Source organism: Bubalus bubalis, chromosome 1 (genome assembly GCF_019923935.1).
Source record: "Bubalus bubalis isolate 160015118507 breed Murrah chromosome 1, NDDB_SH_1, whole genome shotgun sequence".
Taxonomy (NCBI): Eukaryota; Metazoa; Chordata; class Mammalia; order Artiodactyla; family Bovidae; genus Bubalus; species Bubalus bubalis.
This window is the reverse complement of record NC_059157.1, coordinates 115,029,683-115,053,659: the sequence shown is the minus strand read 5'-3', so window position 1 is coordinate 115,053,659 and position 23,977 is coordinate 115,029,683. Positions and strand designations below refer to the sequence as shown.

The 23,977-nt window shown below is 45.3% G+C and overlaps 1 protein-coding gene and 1 non-coding gene across 9 annotated transcripts in view; one reads left to right on the top strand and one right to left on the bottom strand.

Annotated features, from left to right (window-relative positions):
• Window positions 1–970: 970 nt before the first annotated feature.
• TRNAV-AAC lies at window positions 971–1,043 on the bottom strand. Its single transcript has one exon. It is a non-coding gene; the product is annotated as a tRNA-Val (tRNA).
• Window positions 1,044–2,230: 1,187 nt separating this feature from the next.
• SLC12A8 (solute carrier family 12 member 8) overlaps window positions 2,231–23,977 on the top strand; it is a 143,354-nt gene continuing 121,607 nt past the window's right edge. For 4 of the 8 annotated variants that reach the window (XM_044942702.2, XM_044942696.2, XM_044942689.2 and 1 more), the window contains exons 1-3: window positions 2,574–2,879; window positions 3,277–3,372; window positions 23,819–23,965. In XM_044942702.2, the coding sequence (XP_044798637.2) occupies window positions 3,322–3,372; window positions 23,819–23,965 (198 nt within the window). In that variant the 5' untranslated portion in view covers window positions 2,574–2,879; window positions 3,277–3,321. The other 4 variants (XM_044942695.2, XM_044942692.2, XM_044942715.2 and 1 more) reach the window with 4 other exon arrangements.

Genomic DNA, 23,977 nt, shown 5'->3' with positions numbered 1-23,977 from the left:
CCACTGTTAACAAATGGATGTGTATTTTTCATACAAACTATACACATACATGCACTGCTTAAAAAAACTGTATATGTTATTCTACAATTTGCTGTTTTTACTTGTTGTTATGTGATGATCAAAGTTCTATATTAGTACATATAAAAATACCTAGTTCTTTCTAATGCTGGCTGTCATAGTATGGCTGTACCATAACTTATTTAATCAGTCTTCTATTAGTGGTCAGTTAGGATGTTAAATTTTAAAAACTATTACAAAGTAATGATGCAGTGAACATCTTTGTACTAGGTCATATAGGGTAGTATCTTAAAAATGGAATTGTTCTGTTCAGAGGTTATGCAGGATACTATTTTTCAATACAGTAAGAGTATTACTATTTTTTTTTTTACAGTTATATCATTGTTATAAATCTACATTAAGCAGGATACACTTTTTTTATTTGTAAATGGACAGGTTTCTCTAGCCTTAACATGAAGAAAAAGGACAAACATTTGTTCTTAGGTAGAGAAGACGCTCATAAGTTTTAAAGGAAACTTTTCATTTGTTTAGAAAATGATGAGTGACAAGAAGTAGGTGGTTATGAACAGAGGGCTGGATTTCCTTTTTTAATGTTTTTAGCTCAGGCTGACATGGAATTGAAGGTGGATTCTTCAAAGTTCACATGACACTTTGAGAGAGGCTCATCAGAAGGTGACAGCAAACAGGAAACCAGCTTGAGGCAAAAAAAACGAAGTGTCAGGTGTGACCCCCCCAAAAAGTGAAGTTGCTCAGTCATGTCTGACTCTTTGCGACCCCATGGACTGTAGCCTACCAGGCTCCTCCATCCTTGGGATTTTCCAGGCAAGAATACTGGAGTGGATTGCCATTGCCTTCTCCAGGGGATCTTCCCGACCCAGGGATCGAACCCAGGTCTCTCTCATTGCAGGCGGACGCTTTACCGTCTTAGCCACCAGGGAAGCCCCTGTGAAGCTGTTTCCATGCGGTTTCGAACCGGGGACCTTTTGCATGTTAGGCAAACGTGATAACCACTACACTACAGAAACCACACACGTGACCCCAAAATAAATAATAAAGATGGCAATACTCTCTGTACAGATGTCTGTACAAACATGAGATTCCAATAATATGCCCACCCAGCCATCCATTGCTCACAGGTGGCTAATCTGTAATTCATCCTGGGGTTCTTTCCTCTTACAGAGTGCATTGGTACAAACTTCTTTACTGGGAAAGAAGTTCTGACACATGCTACAACTTTGAGAACATGATGCTAAGTGAAAAATCAGACATAAAAAGGACAAATGTCATCTAATTTCACTTATATGAGAAAGGTTGGAGAAACAAATTTATAGAGCCAGAAAATAGAGGTTACCACTTGCTGGGACAAGAGGGCTGTGGGGAGTTACTGCTGAAGGGTACCGAGTCTCAGTTTGGGGGTGATGAAGTTTTGGAAATAGTTCAAGCTGCACCACGTGGTAAATATTATTAATGCCACTGAACTATACCCTTAAAAATCGTTTAAATGATACATTTTATATATATATTTCCACATCAAAACCCACACACCAAAAAACCCTTTGCTGGAGCAGAGGAGGTTGGGGCTCTCTCAGTGTTCCCATGGCTTTGCCTTCCCTTTTGTTTTTAAAAGAACAACCTCTATTTTTAGGGATTTTCACACAAAGGCTCCTGTGGGCGTGGGAAGTACTCCCAGCTGCCCTCCGGTTTCTCAGAAGCCCACAAGGAGGCCTAGCAAGTTATTTCAGGCTTAGGAAATATGCCGGATTGGAAATAGAGATAATTTAATCTCTCTGCATGATGATGACTTTTTTTTTTTTTTTTTCCCCTTCAAGGTGGGGTCCTGGAAACCTTACCTCATCCCTAATCCCTTCAAGCCGATTCTGGGAATCGCTGAAGGTGGCGAAGGTAATTACTTCCCACACCTCAGCATGCCCGAGGGCACTTTCTTGGCGATAGAATTCCACTTCCGGCAAGGCTGAGGGTCACCTGGGTCGCGTGGCCGCTGCACACTGGGGTCCCTGGAGCGCAGTCTTAGTCTCTTGCGCCAGTGCTTCTGCTCCCCAGCCTCTCATTCCTGCGTTCAGCAGTGTCAGAGAGCAGGTGCAGTGAGTAGGCTCGCGTCCTGTCACCCTAATCCGAGGGTCGTGCACCTCGGCGGGGTGCGGTGAACGAGCTATCCAGAGCGGTAGCTGGTCAAGTCTGAGAGTTTGCGGACTCTTCCCTTGTCCACTCCTGCACCCCCGCGCAGTCCCTTCCCACCCCTGTTAAGATTGCTGTTCCTTTTTCCCGGGAGCTCTCCCGGACGGCCGACGGTGCGCGGGCACCACCCTTGGGGAGGGGAAGTGCCCACGGCCCGTCTCTCTCAACCTGGATCCGAGAGTCGTGGCCGCGGTGCCCGAGCTCGGGCCGGACGCCTCGTCAGCGGGACAGCTGGGACCCGTGCCGCGCGCACCTGGTCAGCCACGTGGCGGCGGGGCGGGGCCTGGGCGGGGCGGGCCCAGCTCTAGAAGCCGGCGTCCCGGGAACAGGTGAGGGCGGACGCCGAGCGGCTGGTGGGTGGGGAGAGCGCAGGGTGGTCTTGGGCGGCTCCTCTTTCCCGGGAACTCTGTAAGCCGGAGCCCGGCTTGGGTCACCTTTGCCCTCTGCTCAGGTAGACCCCATTCCTGTCTGCACACGGCAACTGGGACCCGAGCCTCCCGCCGGGCCCAGGGCTTCCTGAGAACTTGGTTCGAGACCGGCGGAGGCTGGAGAGGGGGTGTACGCTGCGCTGTAGGAGTTCGCGTAAGTGGGGTTGCTGGAGGCACGCGAGTTCAGCGTTGACCGAAACACTAGGGGTCTGTGCTCTGTCTCCGGAGCTGGTCTCGGTAAGTCTCCGGTCCTTTGACCACTTGCAGCCAGTTCTAGTGGATCGATGGTGTCCTAGCCCTGGACAGAGGGGTTCACAAGGAAGGAGAGGAGTGTAAAACTGTGTCCTCAGGGGCTGGGCAGCTAGGCAGTCAGCTGCGACCCCTGTGTTGAAGGAGCTCAGGGCAAAAAAGAGCTGGGGGCAGCTGTGTATAAAAGAACAGCAACATTTGAGCAGAGGGAGTCTGTGAAGGATGAGTGGGATCAAATATTTGGGTACCAAAGAGGGAAGGAGATGTTTTCAGATGAGGCAAGACAAAGCTCCTTCCTCAGCCAGGGCCTGGTATAGGAAGGATGGGCAATAAGGATCCAGGGAAAGAGGAGCCAGACTGATCGGGAACACTGTTTACTTTCCAGAGGGGTCTCCCCACCCAGACCACCAGGACCCCCATTTCCAGAAGAATGGCCCAGATATCTCAAGTGCAGGAACTCTTCCACGAGGCAGCCCAGCAGGTAGGCCTGGGTGGTGTGGGGGTCTGTGAGAAAAGGTCACCAGGCAAGATGCTGAATGGAAATCTTACGGTGGACTATTTTAAAAGTAATGATCTCAGACATTTATTTTGGTATTCTAGCTTAATCGAGAAAATGTTACAGCCAACTCCTAGCCATCTGTGTGCAAAAAATATTCTTTGGTATCTAGCAGATTCCAAATCCTGGACACTCCTCCTCCTACCCTGCCCCACCCATGGAGGTTTTCCATGAACAGAGTGAGGACTGAGATAATACAGACTCCTTTTAATACTGTATCAAACCAATGTAAGAAGGTAAATTTATTTCTGACAAAGTCATACTGTATATACTGAAGTCAAATAGATTTCTGGATTCCCTGATATCTGCAGGTTTTTCTTTTTCTTTCTTTATCTGTTCATCATTACAGTAAGTATTCAGTGTAGGTATGGAATTAAAGTGACTCTCCCCTAAAAAACAAACCAACTGTGCTTAGGCATTTATCAAGGAGTTACTTGCACCAGGGTCTTTGCTGTATGATGGTCACTCAACTGTGAAGTTTTCAGTCTCTTAGATATCTCTCGTCTTTATAGAGAGGGTTAGAGGGGTTTTCTGGCATTATAACAGGGAGAATGAGCCCCCCCAAAAGAGAGAGAATCAACTCATGGCCTCACACAGTAACAAGAGAATAGGGTCCAAAGCCAGGGAGTCCTGAGCCAAAGGGCAGAGGCTGGAGAGGCAGATGGGATTCAGGATTGGTGGGGGAATCCAAGCTGGCTAGTTACCCCTCTTCATGTGCATGGGTACATATGAAAAATGCAGCGTGGTGGCTGGTAGCTGGTGAGTGCTCAGCAAAAGGTACTGCTCTCCTTCCCCCTGGCGGGCCCAGAACTGTATCCTGCATTCTCTACTGAGCTCCTTACACTCAGCCCCCCAAATATTCAAGGTGTTTAGAAAAAATGAGTGACTGGAGACCCAGAATAGCTCCTCAGAGAGATTTCAGAACTCTTTCCCAGAGGTCTTTGCTCCTAGGTGAACGAGCCAGTACCATATTTTTAATGTGGTTGAGTACCCTTATAGAAACCTTGACTTACTTATTTTATTTAACTTTAAGAATGTATTTAGCTCGACCAGTCTCTCGTCATACTTGCCATGCATTTTATTTGTGTTTGCAAGACTGTACATGAGTGTTTATGCACCTAATATATGTTCATGGTCTACTTCCTAAATAATGGGTACTGTTGAGCTTGAAAAATGTACCCAGATGGAAAACGTAAGGCCCTTGTTTCCAGGGATTCTGAAAGGAGAGCATTTGGTTCATTGCTGTGAGAGGGATCCATTAAGGCTCAGCTGTGATCCTCTCTCTCGTTTAAAACCTTTAGTGGCTCTCCTATCCACCACTCAAGAGTTCAAACTCCTTAGCCTAAGTCCTGCACAGTCTGACCCAGTCTGAGTTTCAAACCTGCTCCCCTGCATCTTACTCTCTGTACCCCACCTTCCAGACAAAGGTCCATTCCCTAGGCCCTGTACTTGTATCTTTCCCCTTGCTGGTCTTTGCTAATACTTCTCACTCAGCTGATTTGTCTCTGAACTCTCCAAGTATCTAAGGCTGCTGCTGCTGCTGCTGCTAAGTCACTTCAGTCGTGTCCGACTCGGTGTGACCCCATAGACGGCAGCCACTAGGCTCCCCCATCCCTGGGATTCTCCAGGCAAGAACACTGGAGTGGGTTGCCATTTCCTTCTCCAATGCGTGAAACTGAAAAGTGAAAGTGAAGTCGCTCAGTCATGTCCGACTCTTCGCAACCCCATGGACTGCAGCCTACCAGGCTCCTCCATCCATAGGATTTTCCAGGCAAGAGTACTGGAGTGGGGTGCCATTGCCTTCTCCAATCTAAGGCTATGCCTGGCATTTAAGTAGCAGTAAATGTTAATTGACTAACCAAATGAACAAGTAACAGATGACCACAGTGCAAGCTAAATTGCCATGAATGCCCTAAGAGAGAGTTGATTTTTATTTAAAAATTTTTTTGTAATTAATTAAAGCCACAACTACGTGGCATGCGGGATCTTAGTTCCCTGGCCAAGGATTGAACCCGTGCCCCCTGCAGTGGAAGCACAGAGTCTTAACTGCTGGACCACCAGGGAGGTCTCGAGTGTTGATTTTTAAAATGATGGATGTAAATGCCTATGTATCACCTTCCTCTCCATCTCCCTCAGTCTCTGAACATACAGGGATTAGACAGTGTTCAATGTCAAGGCCTTTGGTGTTCATTATCTAGACATCTTGGAAATCTTTCCCTTTGTCTTCATTGCCCTGTCTTGTCCAAGGTATCATTTTTTAACTGAATTGTTTCATATCTTCCTAACTTCTTTCTCCACATCTCATCTAAAGCGATCCCTTTTTAAAGCACAAGTCTGTGCATTTGACTCCTCTGCTTAAAGCCTTTCCATGGCTCCTTGCTGCCTTCAGAACTCAGTTCAGACTCCTTACCTTGGCCCCCACAGCCCCTGCCCACCCGCCCTCACCATGATCTGACTGGCTTCCCCTGCTCCCTCCCATAGTATGCTCTGTCAGTGTGCTTGCTCTGCAGTATTGAGGTGAGCTGTTTCTTTCCTGTCTTCCTGGGTGGTGGTGGTTTAGTTGTGAAGTCATGTCCGACTCTTGCGATCCCCACAGACTGTAGCCTGCCAGGCTCCTCTGTCCACGGGATTCTCCAAGCAAGAATTCTGGAGTGGGTTGCCACCCCTGTCTTCCTTAAGGCTGTGAATCCCTGAAGTTCAGGGCGTTGTCTTATTCATTTTTGAGTCCTCAGTACTTGTCGTTAGTGCTCGGCATATGGAAGATGCTCAGTCAGTGCCGGTTCTGCTTAACTGAACTCACCTGGCTAAGGATGGGGGGAGCTGCTATTTGCATTAGGTCTTGAAGGGTCAGTGGTAAAGTTGGGGCACACGTCCCCAGGCTGCGAGGGTAAGAAAATGATTATAACTACCAACTTATTATGTGCTGAACACTTAATGTGCATTGTCTCTTTTAATCTTCACAACATTCCGAAGTAGATATAATAATTATTTTGGTTGACAGATGAAAAACAGAGGCACTCTGAACCTGGGAATGGTTGTTGCCAAGGTCTAGGCTTTAATCTTTGCTTTATGCCTCCTGCCTCAATGGCCTGAGCGAAGCCTGTATGGGAACAGATAGCAGGCTGGACAGCTAACATGTTGAAGTGGTTGGCCTTCCAGAAGTTTCCCATGAACCTTTTTCTCCCTTTACTCCAGGTTTGGGAGTTAGGAATTCTGCTAAGAGCTTTGAGGCCTGAGGAGTATGGGACCAAGAAGGCCATGCCCAGTGGGAAGACAGGCTGGGGGATGTTACCCTAAACCCTTCTGTTCAGATCTGCTCTGCTCTTGGTCACTGTGTCATTTGGGAAGAGTGGGGATGCTTGCAAGTTAAGTGGAGGGGTTAATGAATGGATTCTTGGTTTGCTTTACTCATTTTGGGACCAGATTGGGTATGTGTGGGTGGGTGTGTGTGTGTTGAGATACTTCATGTAAATGTTTAGTATAGCACTCAGTTCATAGGAGGCATTTTGTAAATGTTGTCTAATAATAAAACTGAGATGGGCAGTATGTATTTGATCCAGGAGGTAGTGATATGACTGATCAGAGGGTTCAGTTGGCAAATGAATACATAACTCAGCACATCAAATTCAGGTAGAAGACCTAAGGTAGGAGTCCCAAATCCAGAATAATTTCCTTGGCCAAAACCAGAGACTGGGATAGTGTCTGGGACACTCTGGATGATGTGGGATGGGCAGTCCATTGAGGACTATTTTAGGCCTGGAGTGGTTTGGGAATGTGTGTGTGTACCTTGTGGAGGTACGAGTCATTTCAGGAACCTCTGTCCCCAGGCACTTCACTGATGTGCAGTGTGGTTTAAGGGTGGACTTGAACCTGGGAACCTGGGGTTCCCAATTCTGACTATGCCATCAGGCATGCCAAGCCCTTAGGCAAGTTACTCAAGGGCTTGCCCTCTGTTTCCACAACTGCAAAATGGGGTGAGTATACCTGATTTTCAGGGTTCTTACACCATCTGCAGAAGGTCTGGCCCCGTGCCTGTCACACGGTGCACACTGAATACAGTGCTTGTCCGGTGATTGGATGAAGCAGATTCCACACAGAAACCCAGTCGAGTAGTCTGCTTGTGAGATGCAGGGCTGGAAAGCTAAGGAGCAGCTGGTGCCAGAGGGAGGCGAATGGAAAGCTAATGGCCTTTGATAGCAGCCATCTCTCCATCAGTCACTGGACAGAGAGGACTGTGACAGACGCAGTGGTCAGGAATATGAAGCTGACAGGAGAAAGGAGTAGCTGGAGACAGGGAGAGATGGCAAGTGGACATCTGTGCAAGGTCTGGGGTCCAGCAGGATCCAGTGCTCTTAGTGTGGGAAATAGCGGGAAAAGTTGGCTCAGCTTAGCAGGCATTTATCGAGTGCCTGTTCTTGCCAGGATCTCCAGCGAGTGCTGCAGATAGTAAAACAGAAGTCTCTTAATCACGATGGAATAAGGGATGCCTCCCACTAGTCTGGTGTGCTGTTTTCCTTCTCTCAGGATTGGACAGTCTCCAGAAAAACTTAAAGGGAAGCTGTGTAATGCTGTGGTCTGAGAATGGGTGACCAAAAGCTGCAGATTAGCTAGTGTGAGTAACTCATTCTCTTCCTTCTTTATCCAGCTGGAGACTTGGGATCCAGCAGGAGTGAGTCTGTGAGGACCCTGTTCTAGGAAGTCTGTGGGGTAACTTCTGGCCGGCCTGAGCTAATCACTCTTGAAAAAAGCCCGATGCAGACTCAGGGAGTAAGTTGCCCATCAGAGCTATGGCATCTGGCCCATGCGTGAGCCAGGGTGCGAGCCCTTCATGATGCTGCACTCAGTGCTGCCAGACTCCCTGCCTCCCTTTCCCTCTCTGGCCTCTCCTGTGCTTGCTCCCTGTTCTCGCTTCCTCAGTTCAGTGGCTCACTGAGGTTAGCTCAATGTGGTAAGAGTAAGAAAGAATATGATCCAGTTGTGGGACCAGCAAGCGAGGCAAAAAGAGGCGAACATGTTAAGAGACAGAGGTGATACAAGTTATTGCAATGAATAAAGAGGAATTTTCTACTCTCAAACTCAAAGAAATGGAGGAGTTCTTAGAGATCCTCTGGTCCAGCCCTTGCTTAGCTTGTCAATAAACAAGCCCAGAGATGTGGAATGACTTGCCCAAAGATACATTAAGAGAGTGGCAGAGCCAGGTGAGAACTGAGCCCAAACACCCTCACCCTATATTACAACTCTGGGTTGATCTTAACGCAGCCAATCTTTAGGTTATAATTTTGAGCATTGGTATCAGGCTTCATCACAGAAGCTTTGCTGTGGTTTTCTGCACCCTTATTAGCCCATGTACAGTTAAGAACTGACTTTCTTTTTTTTTTTTTTGAAAAAAATTTTTTTAATTTTATTTTATTTTTAAACTTTACATAACTGTATTAGTTTTGCCAAATATCAAAATGAATCCGCCACAGGTATACATGTGTTCCCCATCCTGAACCCTCCTCCCTCCTCCCTCCTCCCTCCCCATTCCATCCATCTGGGTCGTCCCAGTGCACCAGCCCCAAGCATCCAGTATCGTGCATTGAACCTGGACTGGCAACTCATTTCATACATGATATTTTACATGATTCAATGCCATTCTCCCAAATCTTCCCACCCTCTCCCTCTCCCACAGAGTCCATAAGACTGTTCTATACATCAGTGTCTCTTTTGCTGTCTCGTACACAGGGTTATTGTTACCATCTTTCTAAATTCCATATATATGCGTTAGTATACTATATTGGTGTTTTTCTTTCTGGCTTACTTCACTCTGTATAATAGGCTCCAGTTTCATCCACCTCATTAGAACTGATTCAAATGTATTCTTTTTAATGGCTGAATAATACTCCATTGTGTATATGTACCACAGCTTTCTTATCCATTCATCTGCTGATGGACATCTAGGTTGCTTCCATGTCCTGGCTGTTATAAACAGTGCTGCGATGAACATTGGGGTACACGTGTCTCTTTCCCTTCTGGTTTCCTCAGTGTGTATGCCCAGCAGTGGGATTGCTGGATCATAAGGCAGGTCTATTTCCAGTTTTTGAAGGAATCTCCACACTGTTCTCCATAGTGGCTGTACTAGTTTGCATTCCCACCAACAGTGGAAGAGGGTTCCCTTTTCTCCACACCCTCTCCAGCATTTATTACTTGTAGACTTTTGGATCGCAGCCATTCTGAATGGCGTGAAATGGTACCTCATAGTGGTTTTGATTTGCATTTCTCTGATAATGAGTGATGTTGAGCATCTTTTCATGTGTTTGTTAGCCATCTGTATGTCTTCTTTGGAGAAATGTCTATTTAGTTCTTTGGCCCATTTTTTGATTGGGTCATTTATTTTTCTGGAGTTGAGCTGTAGGAGTTGCTTGTATATTCTCAAGATTAGTTGTTTGTCAGTTGCTTCATTTGCTATTATCTTCTCCCATTCTGAAGGCTGTCTTTTCACCTTGCTAATAGTTTCCTTTGATGTGCAGAAGCTTTTAAGTTTAATTAGGTCCCATTTGTTTATTTTTGCTTTTATTTCCAATATTCTGGGAGGTGGGTCATAGAGGATCCTGCTGTGATGTATGTCAGAGAGTGTTTTGCCTATGTTCTTCTCTAGAATTTTTGCATTTTTCAGGCCCGTTTTAGCATCTTTAAAAAGCCAATATGCAAAATGAGCCTTGGCAGCCACACGCTAGGTGATAGCTTATTGCTTTGTTAGAATATAAAGAAATGAATGCCCCTGCGGAGAAAAGGGAACCCAGGACAAGGCCGTCTTGTTATCCCCTCTTATACAGACAGGGAAGCTGGGGTCCAGAGGGGTTGGGTGGAAGAGAAGGGCTTACATCTGGGATCCTGGGAGTCATGACCCCTATCACCCTTCCAGTTTCTGTAGGGCATGAAGCTTATGCCATTTTCAGGGATTCTCTTCAGTCAAAAGGATACAAATTATAAATACAAGATTAGGTATAGTCTTTGGAGAGACTCAATGCAAGTGAAGGGTCTTGAGGCTTAGAAAGACCAAGGGTACCTGGACAGAACCACTTATGGGATATAACAGAAGAAACAGGCTTGGGCCCTGGAGCCTGGGAGAGAAGAAAGAGCAGCAATTACTCTCAGGGTTGAAATGAATCTGCAGCTTTCATATGAGCTCAGTTCGTCTTTCTGGCTCTCTCTCTGTTGTCTTCGGCCCCTTCCACTTTACAGGCCTACTTGTCACTTAGCCTAGGAGGTCAACCTCGAAAATGACAATGCTCTGAAAATGCTTCATATTTGTAAAAAGTTGGAGTGGAGACATTTTCTGGATGAACTAGAATAAAAGTGATTCTTCACTGAAATGAATGCGGTGGGGTTGTCTCATTTATATTCACAGGATCTTCATTTGTAGAGGTGACTGATGACACAGAGAGATCAGTGCCATTGGAAGAAGAATTTACTTTTCTTACATTTCTCAAGAGAAGGAGGAATGCCATGCAGGGCCACAGGGGAAGCACCAAGGTTCTGGTCAGGAGGCAGAAGCAGGAATGAAGGGAAAACCTGGGCCACAGCCTTTATTGTGCTTTTGGTGGGAAGGGCAGGGCAGGGCAGGGTAGAGCAGAGCAAACAGCTTAGGACTGGCTGGTTTTAATAGTTCTGGTAAACTTTGGCAGTAGAGATGGTCTCTAGTTTCCTAGAAACTGATCTGGGGGTGATTTAGAGCAGGAGAAATATTGGCTTGGTGTGTGAGAATTAGATAAACAGAGTGGCTTAAGGAATAAACTCAGAATTGGTAGGTTTGCATATGGAAGGCATGCTCCTGGCCAGCTGTGTGCTATCTATAAGAGCTGGTTAGCCCTGGGAAGGTTGATCTGTTCCCTGAACTGCAAGATTTTTAAGATATCATAATGTCATAAGCGGAGAAGGCAATGGCAACCCAGTCCAGTACTCTTGCCTGGAAAATCCCATGGACAGAGGAGCCTGGTGGGCTGCAGTCCATGGGGTTGCGAAGAGTCGGACACGACTGAGCGACTTCCCTTTCACTTTTCACTTTCATGCATTGGAGAAGAAAATGGCAACCCACTCCAGTGTTCTTGCCTGGAGAATCCCAGGGATGGGGGAACCTGGTGGGCTGCCGTCTATGGGGTCGCACAGAGTCGGACACGACTGAAGCAACTTAGCAGCAGCTATGAATAAATGAACTAGATGACTTAAGAATTTCTTAATTCTTAATTCTTAGGGTATATTTCATCCATGGTCAAATACAGAAAAAATGCAGTTCTTTATTTAATAGTTTGGGGTTTGGAAGGAGAATCCTAGAGGCTGTGTTAATGATTCTGAAGTATTTTTCTTATAATTTGTGTAAGGAGCTGCTAGGTGGTGCTTAGACTCTGGTCAGGCCTGAATGAACAACCTGGCTTCCTATAGGGGTGGATGACAGAATTTTAGCTTATTTTTCCATTCATTTTATTCTTTTGCTGACAAAATATCTCTCTTCAGGATAGAAGTTTAAATACTAGATATATCTGTATTCATAAAACAATATCAAATAAAAAACATTTAAAGAAATGTACATACCTTAGAGAGTGTAATTCAGTATCTCTTTTTGCTCTTTTCCTGGCAAGAATACTGGAACAGGTTGCCATTCCCTTCTCCAGGGGATCTTCCCAACCTAGGGATCGAACCCAGGTCTCCCACATTGCAGATGGATTCTTTACTGTCTGAGCCAGCAGGGAAGACTTGTTTGCTCTTTAATCATTATCAAGTAGCAATGTAGGGCTTCCCAGGTGGTGCTAGTGGTAAAGAACCCACCTGCCAGTGCAGGAGATGTAAAAGACGCGGGTTCAATCCCTGGGATCGGGAAGGTCCCCAGGAGTAGGAAATGGCAACCCACTCTAGTATTCTTGCCTGGGAAATCCCATGGACAGAGGAGCCTGGCTGGCTACAGCTCGTGGAGTCACAAGGCTTTGAGCACACCTGAGCGTGCATTTGTGCAAGTGCGTGTGCACACACACACACACACAGACATACACTCTCAAGTAGTAATGTAATATGATTCTTAAAGCTTGTTTTCTTTCTTTCTGAATTTGACAACTTGGTCAAAAGCCTGCAGAGGTTGTAGTGACGGTGGTGCGCTTCAGAATAGCTCAGCGTGAACAGTCTTCAGAGGTGGTACTGCTCTGGCGTGAACACCTGTCGAGCAGGGTATTGTCATTGTCACTTATAAGAAGAAAGCTACATTTCTTTTGTTTTTGTTTTGATGTGCAAGTATTCTCTTCTTTATATGAACAGGCATAAAGAAAGAGAAAAAGATAATGAAGTAAACACCACTGGTCTGTGTAAAAAAATTCGATGATATGCTTTTTCCAGTCTGCAGATAGCTTGTAAATCACATCCATAGCCTCTGTCATAAGTTGCAGGATTTAGGTGCTTCCTGATGAATTTGAAGCCATGGTAGCCTAGTGATCTTCATTTAGCCAAAAATAGTTATGTTTGATCCTGATGATAGATTTGCTCTAAAGTGTGTCTCAGTGTTCATAGAACTTAGAAAAGAGAAGGCCATGGCTCATTTTGAGTAGCTTTCCCTTTTTGTTTTAGGCAATTATCAGTTTAAAAAAAAAAAAAAAAAACCAAGGCACAGGCAAATTTTAATTTTAAACAAAGATATACACATGTATGGATAGATATTAATTTTATCAAAGAAATTTAAGCAGACTGTACATTTCAAATGTGATTCACACAGGTATCTTTTGGTGTATCCATCCATTGCATAAAGGGAAGTTGAGTTATAAATAAATTTCTAACTTGAGGTCAGCATTTTATTTTTCAAATATTTATAATATGTGGTAGATTTTTCTTCAAATAAAAATTGTTATTATTTATATTGTAGAAGTACTACGTGTATGCAGTAAAAACATTTTTTAAGCAAAAGAATGATACAAAATTAAAAGCCTTCTTCCTCTCTTCCTTTACTGCCATTCCCCAGAGACAGTCACTAATGGTTTATAACTTTAAATATTTTATTTATACCTCAGTTTCTTGACTACATTATCAATTTAATATCAGTTTACTTATTGCTTCCCAGTATGAAAAAGAGAACATTGGCACGTTTACCCTTCCTGCTGTTTCTCTCATTTGATTTCTAATTTTTTGTTGGATTGTTACTTTTACATTGTCATGGTTTATAAAATTTATATATATTTTAATTGTAATAAGTATTTCCATGTTTGTTATAGTTGGTTATAAAAACTTTACACCTGCAAATAGCATTTATTGTAGTAAGATATATAAATGTGTGTGTTTAACTGGAAAACCAAGTGATGTTATCAGACTCATGGAGGAGAAGACACAGGCCTAAGTTGTTAAAGCTTTGCTGCTTCTGACCAATAAAGTCTTAATTTTTTTTCAAGTATCCTTTAATTCTTCTGGTTCATATGTAGCTACTGCTGTTTCTTATATTCCCTGTCACTTTTTTTTTTTTAAATGTTCTTCTCTTCTCTTTGGGGTGACAGGAATTTTTTTCTTATATGGATTGGTGGTAGTAGATTACTCTTTCTAACTATAGAAGCGTGGGAGGCCAAATTGATTTCATGTACTTCAAAAATAACATCTCACAGCAGATTGGATGCAGGAGATATGAGAGTCCAGCTGTATTCTATCAAGCCAGAGATTAAAATGTTTTCATTGAGTATTTTTGCTTGGGAAAGTAGTTATTTTTCATGCAAACATGATACTTATTTTAACAGATAATAGGTTTGTTATTATTATGTTTAAGTGATTAATAAGTACTTTCAAATATCTCCCTTTAAGTTTCTAATATGATAAATATTGATAGAGCTCACATAAACAAAAACTCTTGGGGATCCTTAGTAATTTTTAAGAATGTAAAAGGATCTGGAGATCAAAAAGTTTGAGAATGGCTTCTCTAGAGATTAAACATACATTTTAAAATGTTCACAGTTTGTTTAGAGTTAATATTATACCACTTCAATATAAAATGTAGGAACTTGGCAATCACATAGGCCTGTTTCCCAGCTCCGCCCTTCAGCCTTTTATGCTATAAATGCCATATGTGTTACATCCATTACATGATGAAACCTCCAAGATGATCTTATTCCCAATGATTTCTGTGGCCTGTGTCTGCCCCTAGCATTTGCTGGCTCTGAGCCTGGAACTTCTCAGGGGCCTTGGAAGACAGCTCTTCTCTTGGCTGCCCCAGGCTGCTCCATCATGTGCCTTCTTTTGCCCATCCAAGTGCATATGCAGAAGTCTCTCCAAATATCTGATCTACTAGTTCAGTTTAGTCGCTCAGTCCTGTCCGACTCTTTGTGACCCCATGAATCACAGCACGCCAGGCCTCCCTGTCCATCACCAACTCCCGGAGTTCACTCAAACTCATGTCCATCGAGTTGGTGATGCCGTCCAGCCATCTCATCCTCTGTCGTCCCTTCTCCTGCCCCCAATCCCTCCCAGCATCAGAGTCTTTTCCAGTGAGTCAACTCTTCACGTGAGGTGGCCAAAGTATCTACTAGTAGCACTTGTTTTTTTCCCTTTCTAGTTATAACTATGGTTTCATACATTAAAAAAAGCCCACATCTTTTCTGTTATTGTCATGGTAATTTGGAAGGTGGGAAAGTGCATATTCTGATATCTTAAAAGAGATGTCTAATGTCACTTTCTAAAGCACAATTCATTCATTCATTCATTCCGCTAATACGTTTAGTAAGCACCTGTTCCGTGTTGAGTACTGGGGGTACAAGAGTGAACAAGCTATTTTTTCAACATATATGGGCTTCTTTTAAAAAATAAAAATTGTATGTATTATTTTTAAACTTTTGAAATTTTGATACCATTTTACACTTATAGGAAGTTGCAGTAATACAAGGAACTGCCATATACTCTTGACTCAGGTTTACCAGTTGTTAACATTTTGTCCTTTTGCTTTATTATTTGTGTGTTCTCTCTGGCTCTTGCTCTCTCTCTCTAAATTTATATTCCATATGTATGTTTTGATACCTATTATGTTCTATTATAGGCTTCCTAGGGGGCTCAGTGGCAAGGAATTCCCCTGCCAATGCCAGAGCCATAGGAGAGGCAGGTTCGATCCATGGGTCAGGAATATCCTCTGGAGGAGGAAATGGCAACCCCCTCCAATATTTTGCTGGGATAATCCCATGGACAGAGGAGCCTGGCAGGGTGCAGTCCATGGTGTTGAAAAGAGTCAGACACAGCTGAGCACATATTCTATTGTATGTATTTTTTCCTGAACCACTTGGAAGTAATTTGTAAACATCATATTCCCTTATCCGTAAATACTTCAGTGTCTATTTCCTAAGAATAGGACTTTTCTTTTACCTAACCACAGTATATTTATCAAGATCAAGACATTTAGAGAATTTCCTGGTGGTTCAGTGGTTGACACTCCATGCTTTCACTGCTGAGGGCCTGCATTCAAATCCCTGGCCAGGGAACTAGAATCCCACAAGCCGCTTGGTGTGGCCAAATAAAATAGCCATAGTGCATGCCTGGATGGCCAGACTATGGAATTTTTTTTTTTTTTTAAGATCAAGACATTTAACATTGATCAATCCTATTATCTAATCCACAGTTTCACAGTCCACTTTTGCCATTTATTCCACTGATATCCTGTCGCTTTTTCCCCCAGACCAGGAGTCAGTCCAGCATCACACAGGGCATTCAGTCATCATGCCTCACTCAGTCTCATTTAATCTGGAACAGTTCCTTAGCCTTTCTTTGTCTTTCATGACCTTGACTTTTTTTTTTTTTTTTTGCAAAACACAGGCTAGTTGTTTTGTAGAATGTTCCTCAGTTTGGGACATGATCTCTTATGATTAGATTTGGGGTTTGTATTTTGGGCAGGAACCCACAGAATGATATTGCATTCTTTTCCAGACATCATATCAGGAGAGAGGTACAGGGTTTCTGCTTGTTCCATTATTGGTAATGTTAACTTTGGTTAGCATTTCAGGTGGTGCCCACTAGGTTAATCCAGTCTGAAGTTACTAATGTCCCCTTTGTAGTTAATACATAATTTGTTAAGGATACTTTGAGACTATGGAAATATCCAGTTCCTCATATAGCTCCTACTCACTAGCTTTAGCATCAGTTGTTGATTCTTGGCAGAATCAGTTATCACTGTGATGGCTGCAGAATGATGATTTCTAACACCATCATTTCTTCTACATATATTAGTTGGTCTTCTACTAAAAAGGATTTTCCCTCTTTCTGCTTGTTTTAATTTATTCATTTACTTATATCTATATGGACTCAGATTCTTATTTTTCCTGTGAGTATTCTATTGCTATAATTATCGATTTTGATGCTCAAATGATTCCAGATTTGGCCAGGGGGTGCCCCTGCAGGCTGTTTTCTATTTCCTTTCAACACATCCTCATCATTTTTAGGGGCACTTCTTTACTTTCTGACAGAAAATATTCTAGGCTCATTTTGTATTTTCTCTGCCTTGGCCCTGAATCAGCTATTCCTCCAAAGAGCTCTGGCTCAGTAAGGTGAGAAATGGTATTTAAAGACCAAGATCTGGGTGTTCGATATGTTTGTTGCTACTGGGGTGTCTTACCTTGTAGACCCTTTAAGTAGACAGAGAGAAGGAATATATATTTATATCTTCCTCTGCATATTAAAAACTACGAATTCAAACTGATGCCTCTCATTCTAATTTATCACCCCAGGGTTCTCCTTCCTTAGTTTTAGCTGCCTTCTCCAACAGTGAGAAACTTGACTGTCAGTCAATATTGTTATTTCTTTGCTCAATCCTATAATTGATGGAAAGTAGATTAACTCCTACCCCTGCAAAAAACAAACTTTCTAGAATGTGTGTTGCACGTGTGCTCAGTTGCCAAGTCATGTCCGACTCTGTAGCACTGTGGACTATAGCCTGCCAAGCTCCTCTGTCCATGGGATCTCCCAGGCAAGAATACTGGAGTAGGGTCCAATTTCCTTCTCCAGGGGATCTTCCCAATCCAGAGATCAAACCCATGACTCCTGCATTGGCTTTACCTCTGAGCCACCAGGGAAGCCTAGAATTTGGATTAGTTTGTAGTTATTTGTCTTTAGACTGAAAGCATATAGTCAAAATAATATGTTCGGAAGTTACTCTGCTTTGCTTTTTTTCCACCTTCGGTGTGGTTATGTTTTTCCTTAGAAATAGTTAGGTTAATTTGTTTCTCTCTGCATTCTTAGAGTTTTTCTGTCTCATCCTCTTGATTTGATTTTGTTTAATTTTGAGTATGTAAAACATTATGTGATTCCAAAAGTCAAAAGTACTCAGCACATAGGAATTCTTAAATGAGTATAGTATTATCTGATTCACTGAGTCATCTAGAAGAATAAATCTTTTGCAGTTGATATTTAGCAAGTTTGCCTGTTACTGGTGAAGGGCATTAGGGCCTGTGTTTGTCCTCCTGATATTAAGCCGAGATAGATTGTCTAGTGACGGCCCGTGTCTTGCAGGAAGCTTCTGTCCTTTTGTCAAGGAGACTGGGAAGGGAAGGGGAAGCTCTTGTTTAGGTGACCACGGCATTGCTGCTGTAGGAATTTAGATTTGTGGGATGGTATTAGGTGTCCAGAGCATAGTGTCTTTGGGTTGTGCATTCTGAGTGCAGACGTGGCTGCATTGTAGGGAAGGAGCTGCTGCTGTGTGACTGTAAGGCAGAACCTCATTAGGAATTCCCACCAGCATCAACATTTTCACGGCATCTGAGGGTCTTGTCGCTTCTGTGCCTATATGGTTCTATGACCAGGTTGTGCCTTGAGAGATTCCTAGCCTTGGACCAGGATCAGCACACGCAGGATGGAAAAACCACAGATCAAGCATCTGGAGCTACTGTTATGGAGACGCTGGCTTTTGAACTCACTCCATGCAGATTTCCACACAGCCACAAAGATCTCACATTGCTAGGAATGACTAAATCAATATTGACCAAGGGTGCTGCCCAGATTCACATCCAAGGAAATCAGACTTTGACCACTCCCGATGGGTCCTTGCCACTTCCCCTCTGGAGTAGTTTCCACGACCAGCATCAATCTGATAGCAAAGTGCTGATCAGATGCCCATTCTCAAACTCCTAGTGCAACAGAGAAGGGGCCAGCTGCCCCAACCCTGGGACTGAGCAGGGCTGAGCTGTAGAGTGAGGATTCACCTGAAACATGAGGCCAGGTAGGCTGGGTTAATAGAAGAGGTACAGTCAATTAGACATCTTTCCTTTTCCTCTCAACTGCCCTGAAGAAATCCTCACCCACGTTTAAAACTGCCTGATGTGCTTCATGCTTACGAAAAAGCCTTTCACAATTATCATCTCATCTAAACTGTGCAGCCCCCCTCGAGGCAGGTATGTAGCTACCTCATCGGCCACAGGTGGCCATGGCCGTGAAGCCTGCTGCCCCCCTACCCAGCTCTGCCTGTGGTGCTTATTCAGAGTCAGAGGAGAGGAATGTGGCTGGTGCCCACGGGGTCACAGGCCAGCAGCAGCTTGGGATCTTCTCTGATGTGTGATTGATAATTAAATAACTAGCGTTAAGAGAGCAAGTTGCTGGTGTATGTGTGTGCTCTGGGGAGAACCAGTCTTTGGTAGGGAGGGCCAGGTCATGTCCTGCTCTGACCCGCTCCTGACCCAAGTGGGCAGAAGCCAGATTCTTTTTCTCCAGCTGCTGGCAGAAAGCAGAGGTGTCATCTCACATTTCAGGCCTGCTTGATGGCCTGCCGGAGGGAGGTGGCTGTCTGAGAGGAAGGCTCCTGGGCGGGAGCTCACATGGCCGCCTGTGGCAGAGCTTGTCTGTCTCAGCTCCGCTTGTTGCATGCTGGAAGCCATGTGTGTCCCACTCCAGACACATTTCAGGGTGCGATTTCCCTGCCTTCCCAGACGTTCTGCCGAAGAGTGAAGATTCTCTACTCACAAGAGAAAGGCTTCTACTTCAGAACTAAAACACCCACCCCGCAGCTGTGGTGTCTCCAGTGTGGTTTCAGCCCTCGGCTCAGAGGGACCAGGCCCTGGCTCCTTGTTCTGGGAGGTCAGGAAGGGAAGCCCTAGCAACAAGCATCACGCAGGTGTGATTACCCGGGGCCAGACTCCAACTTGCTGTACCCCAGAACCTGCCGAGTGTCCACCTGAGGGGCCTCAAGGAAGAGAGGAACCTGCCCCTTGAGCATGTCTGTGGGCCCTTTCTGAGGGATGCTTTGCTCCTCTTGCTTTGCTTTCTCTTTTTCCTTAGTTCCCCCTCTGTCTCCCAGAAGCCTCACTGCTGGGCACACACACTGTCTTACTGCCATCTGCCTTTCCCCACAGCCTGTTATGTCTGTGCCATAGAGCACGGAATGATACTCCTGTTATTTTGGAATAGATGTCTGGGACCCAAATCTGAAGACAGTGAGGTTCTGAGAGAGTTATCAACAGTTGGTGCTGATCACAAGATTGCCAGTACCTGGCCCAACTATCACCCCCCTCACCCAGTGATTCCACTGCCCTCCCCCGGGCACCAGAGATGACTGGCAGAGGCACAAAGGAGGTGTCTGTGGGCCACAGCCTCTGTGGGAGAGGGTACTGTAGATGAGCTGGGGTTCCTTAACCTCCCATAAAGGAGGGAGTTGGGTTTGAGACCCCCAAGAGTGGGGAAAAGCTGATACTCTGTCCTCTGGTTGGAGGTCTGCACATGCTGAGGGCATGGCTCTGTCTGCAACCTGTCTGAGCAAGACTTGGGGGGACTTAGAGAGCTGGCAGGACAGACAGAGGGCAGGGTTGGGATACTGTTATTTATGATAAATATGGGCTTCCATGGTCGCTCAGATGGTAAAGAGTTTGCCTGCAATGCAGGAGACCTGGGTTCTATCCCTGGGTTGGCAAGATCCCTGGGGAAGGAAATGGCAACCCACTCCAGTATTCTTGCCTGGAGATTTCCAAGGACAGAGGAGCCTGGCAGGCTACAGGCCATAGGGTCACAAAGAGCTGGACAGACTGAGCGACTAATACTTTCACTTTTTCACCTTCATGCTAATATGTATTTTGCACAGAGCTCCTAAAACCCTTGGAATTCCCTAAGTGATAAAAGTGTTAAGATGTCTTGATATTTATAACAAATGCATTTTAAGCACACCTGGGTTTATATTAATGAGGTGACTTTTAGAATCACCTAAGGGTGGGGGCTGTTTTTAGGGGAACCAACCATGTGATTAGAGGGTTGCAACTTTAAGGGGAGGGGAAAGAGTTGGAGGTTAAATCGGTCACCAGTGACCAGTGATTTAATCAATCATGCCTATGTGATGAAGCCTCCTCCTCCTCCTGCTGCTGCTGCTAAGTCGCTTCAGTCGTGTCCGACTCTGTGTGACCCTATAGACGGTAGCCCACCAGGCTTCCCTGTCCCTGGGATTCTCCAGGCAAGAACACTGGAGTGGGTTGCCATTTCCTTCTCCAATGCATGAAAGTGAGAAGTGAAAGTGAAGTCACTCAGTCGTGTCCGACTCTTAGCGACCCCATGGACTGCAGCCCACCAGGCTCCTCCATCCATGGGATTTTCCAGGCAAGAGTACTGGAGTGGGGTGGATGAAGCCTCCTAGGAAAACCCAAAAAGAGGGTTTAGAGAGCCTCGGGCTTGGTGAGCATATGGAGATGAAGGGACGGTGCTGCCCCGGGAGAAGGTGTGGGTGTCCCAGGCTCTTTCCCCAGCCTGGCCCTGGGCATCTCCTCCATCCCGTGGTTTCTGAGTTCTAGCCTTTCATAATAAGCTGGTGATCTCTGAGTTCTGTGAGCTACTCTAACAAATGAATTGAACCCAAGAAAGGGGTGGTGGGAACCTCCGTCAACAGCCCCTGGAAGCTGTTTACCTTCCCAGGTAAACACAGATTACAGCAGACTCAGTCTGCTGGCCTGAGCCCTTGATTGTGGGGTGACACTATCTTTGGGTAGATGGTGTCAGAACTGAGTTGAATTACAGGACACCTAGCTGGTATCAGAGACTTGCTTGATGAGGGGCAAACACATACACATTGGAACTGGTGTAAGAACTGTACCAGCCCTGGGGCCACGCTGTTATTATGCACGGGAGCTGGTTTGAGCTCTCTCTCTCTGGCTAGTACTCTCCTACAAGGTCAACAGTGGGGCCACCAAACTCATTTCAAACCACACATGCCTTTATGTACAGCTTTATTCTGAGGGTGAAGATCTCCTAAAGTTTCTGCCTCATTCATGTGTGCGGCACCTTTAAGGCTGGTTTAGTCCAGTGAGGTCTGGGGAGTGAAAGGCTTTTCATATCCTATTAGGTAACTAAACAAATAAACAAAACAGCCCTTCAGAGTGGAAATATGAAGACTGTGATGAATGATGAATAAAGTTTCTAGAATCACAACAGGAATTTTAAGGATAAAGCAGGTGTTGTTGTTGAGTCACTAAGTTGTGTCTGTCTCTTTTGTGACCCCATGGACTGTAGCCCACCAGGCTCTTCTGTCCATGGGATTTTTCAGGCGAGAATACTGAAGTGGGTTGCCATTTCCTTCTCCAGGAGATCTTCCCAACCCAGGGCTTTCCTGCATTGGCAGACAGATTCTTTACCACTGAGCCAGCAGTACTTAAGCAAAGTCCAGGTGTTAGAAATTGCATCATAAAGCGTGAAATTTAGGAGAGAAAAGAGCAAGTGAGCTGTGGTGCGGGTTTTGCAGTCTGGGTTGGGGAACTGCAATCCAGCTGTGGACCTGGGGCAGTTGTGTCTCTTCTCCCGGGCTCTCTTTCCTCAGCAGGCTGTAGACAGGGGCCCTCTCCCTGCCTGCCTCGGGGGGCGATATGAGCACCAGTGGAGGGAATTGATGTGGAAGCTGAAAGCACTCTCTAAGTTATTACACCTTGTTGCTATTGTTATGACTGTTTCTAATAAATAATAGACCTGCAACAAGCCATGGTAGGAAGTGAACATAAGCAGAGACAGGAAGTTGGGCCAGGTCCTGGGTTTTGAGATTAAGATCCTGGAAAGCAGTCTTATTATACTTACCCCAAGGTCCCTCGGTACCATTTGTTTGAAGACAAGCATAGGTTGGCAAGGTCTTCGCTCTGAACCATGATCACTGTTCTCATGTTTATTGACTTTCAGGAGATTGCTCATTAGTAGTTTGCTAAAGACAGATGAACAGAAATATACAGAGATGAAAGGCATTCCAGCTGGTGTCAGGGACTGTCAGAGACTCCAAGGAGTCCCCTGGCCCATCTGTCCCGTGTGGCTTCATTGATGTCCCTGATGATTATTCGAGGCCCTTTCTTCCTCTGTCGGCGCACAATACAAGGCAGGAAGCTGGTATCCTCTCCTTCCGTTTTAACTGAGTATAGCTGGATGCTGGGCTTGGTCCTAGATCATAGGCACACCCACTGTTCTCAAATGTTCGGGGGCCCTGCCCCCGACTCTGGACCTCCGATTTCCCTGTCGCTTGACTTTCCTGCCTTCTCTCTGAAGTTACAGCTCACATACATGCACCAGTCAGGCTTACTGCTCACAGTGGGTCTTAACTGGGTGCCTCTCTCCCCGGTCCCCAGGTGAGAATCACTCATCACTGTTGTGGCAATTGGAGGCCATTGGAGGACTCTAGTGATGTTTGAATTTAATTACCAAACCTATGCAGAAGCAGTTCCTAGTATGAGTGGCTACTGATTTTAAGATCATTTCCATAAGTTTTAGTCTTTCTAGTAAAGAGTTTCTGTTTGAGTGTTCTGTAAGTGCCTTTGTTATTTTTGAATTGGAAAAGTGAGCAAAGCGTCTATTTCACCAATTGTTAGCCTTCATTCCAGACAACTGCCAAACGATGCCGTGGGCTTCTGTGGTCTGGGGTGAAAGGGCACTTAGGGATCACTGTCTCAGCTCATGTTCAGTGAGGAACACAGACACTGCCCTAGGTTTTTTAAACAGAGGGAATTTAACATACAGAGTTCATTACAGAAGTGTTAGAAGGGCGGGAGCAACAAAAAGCTAAGTAAAGTAAGGTTCCCCAAAGACTAGTAACTGCTGGGAGCTGCTGTTCCCCCCCCAGGAACAGAGAACTGAGAGGGAGGGTGGCATCACCCAGAGCTCGAGACCACTGTGTGAACTGGAGCCCAGCATCCCAGGCTCACCCACATCCCAGTGGCTGGAACTCAGTCATGTGGCCACACCGCCCATAAAGAGGCTAGGAAACAGTCCCCAGAGTGGGCAGAAGGAGAGGGAACAAAGTTTGCTGAACAGCACGTCTGCGCTGCATGAGGGCATAGGAATCGCAGTGCGCAGAGGCCTGTGTGGTGTGGCGAAACGCAGAGCTTTAAAGCTGACTTCCCCCAGCATCCCCCCCTACCCCCACTGCTGTTGAGTTGACTGCTGTATGCCCTGTTTTCAGGAGGCCCTGGCCCAGCCCCAGCCCTGGTGGAAGATCCAGCTGTTCGTATGGGAGCCGGTGCTGTTCGGGACCTGGGACGGTGTGTTCACCTCCTGCATGATCAACATTTTTGGGGTTGTCCTTTTCTTAAGGACCGGCTGGCTGGTGGTGAGTGATGAG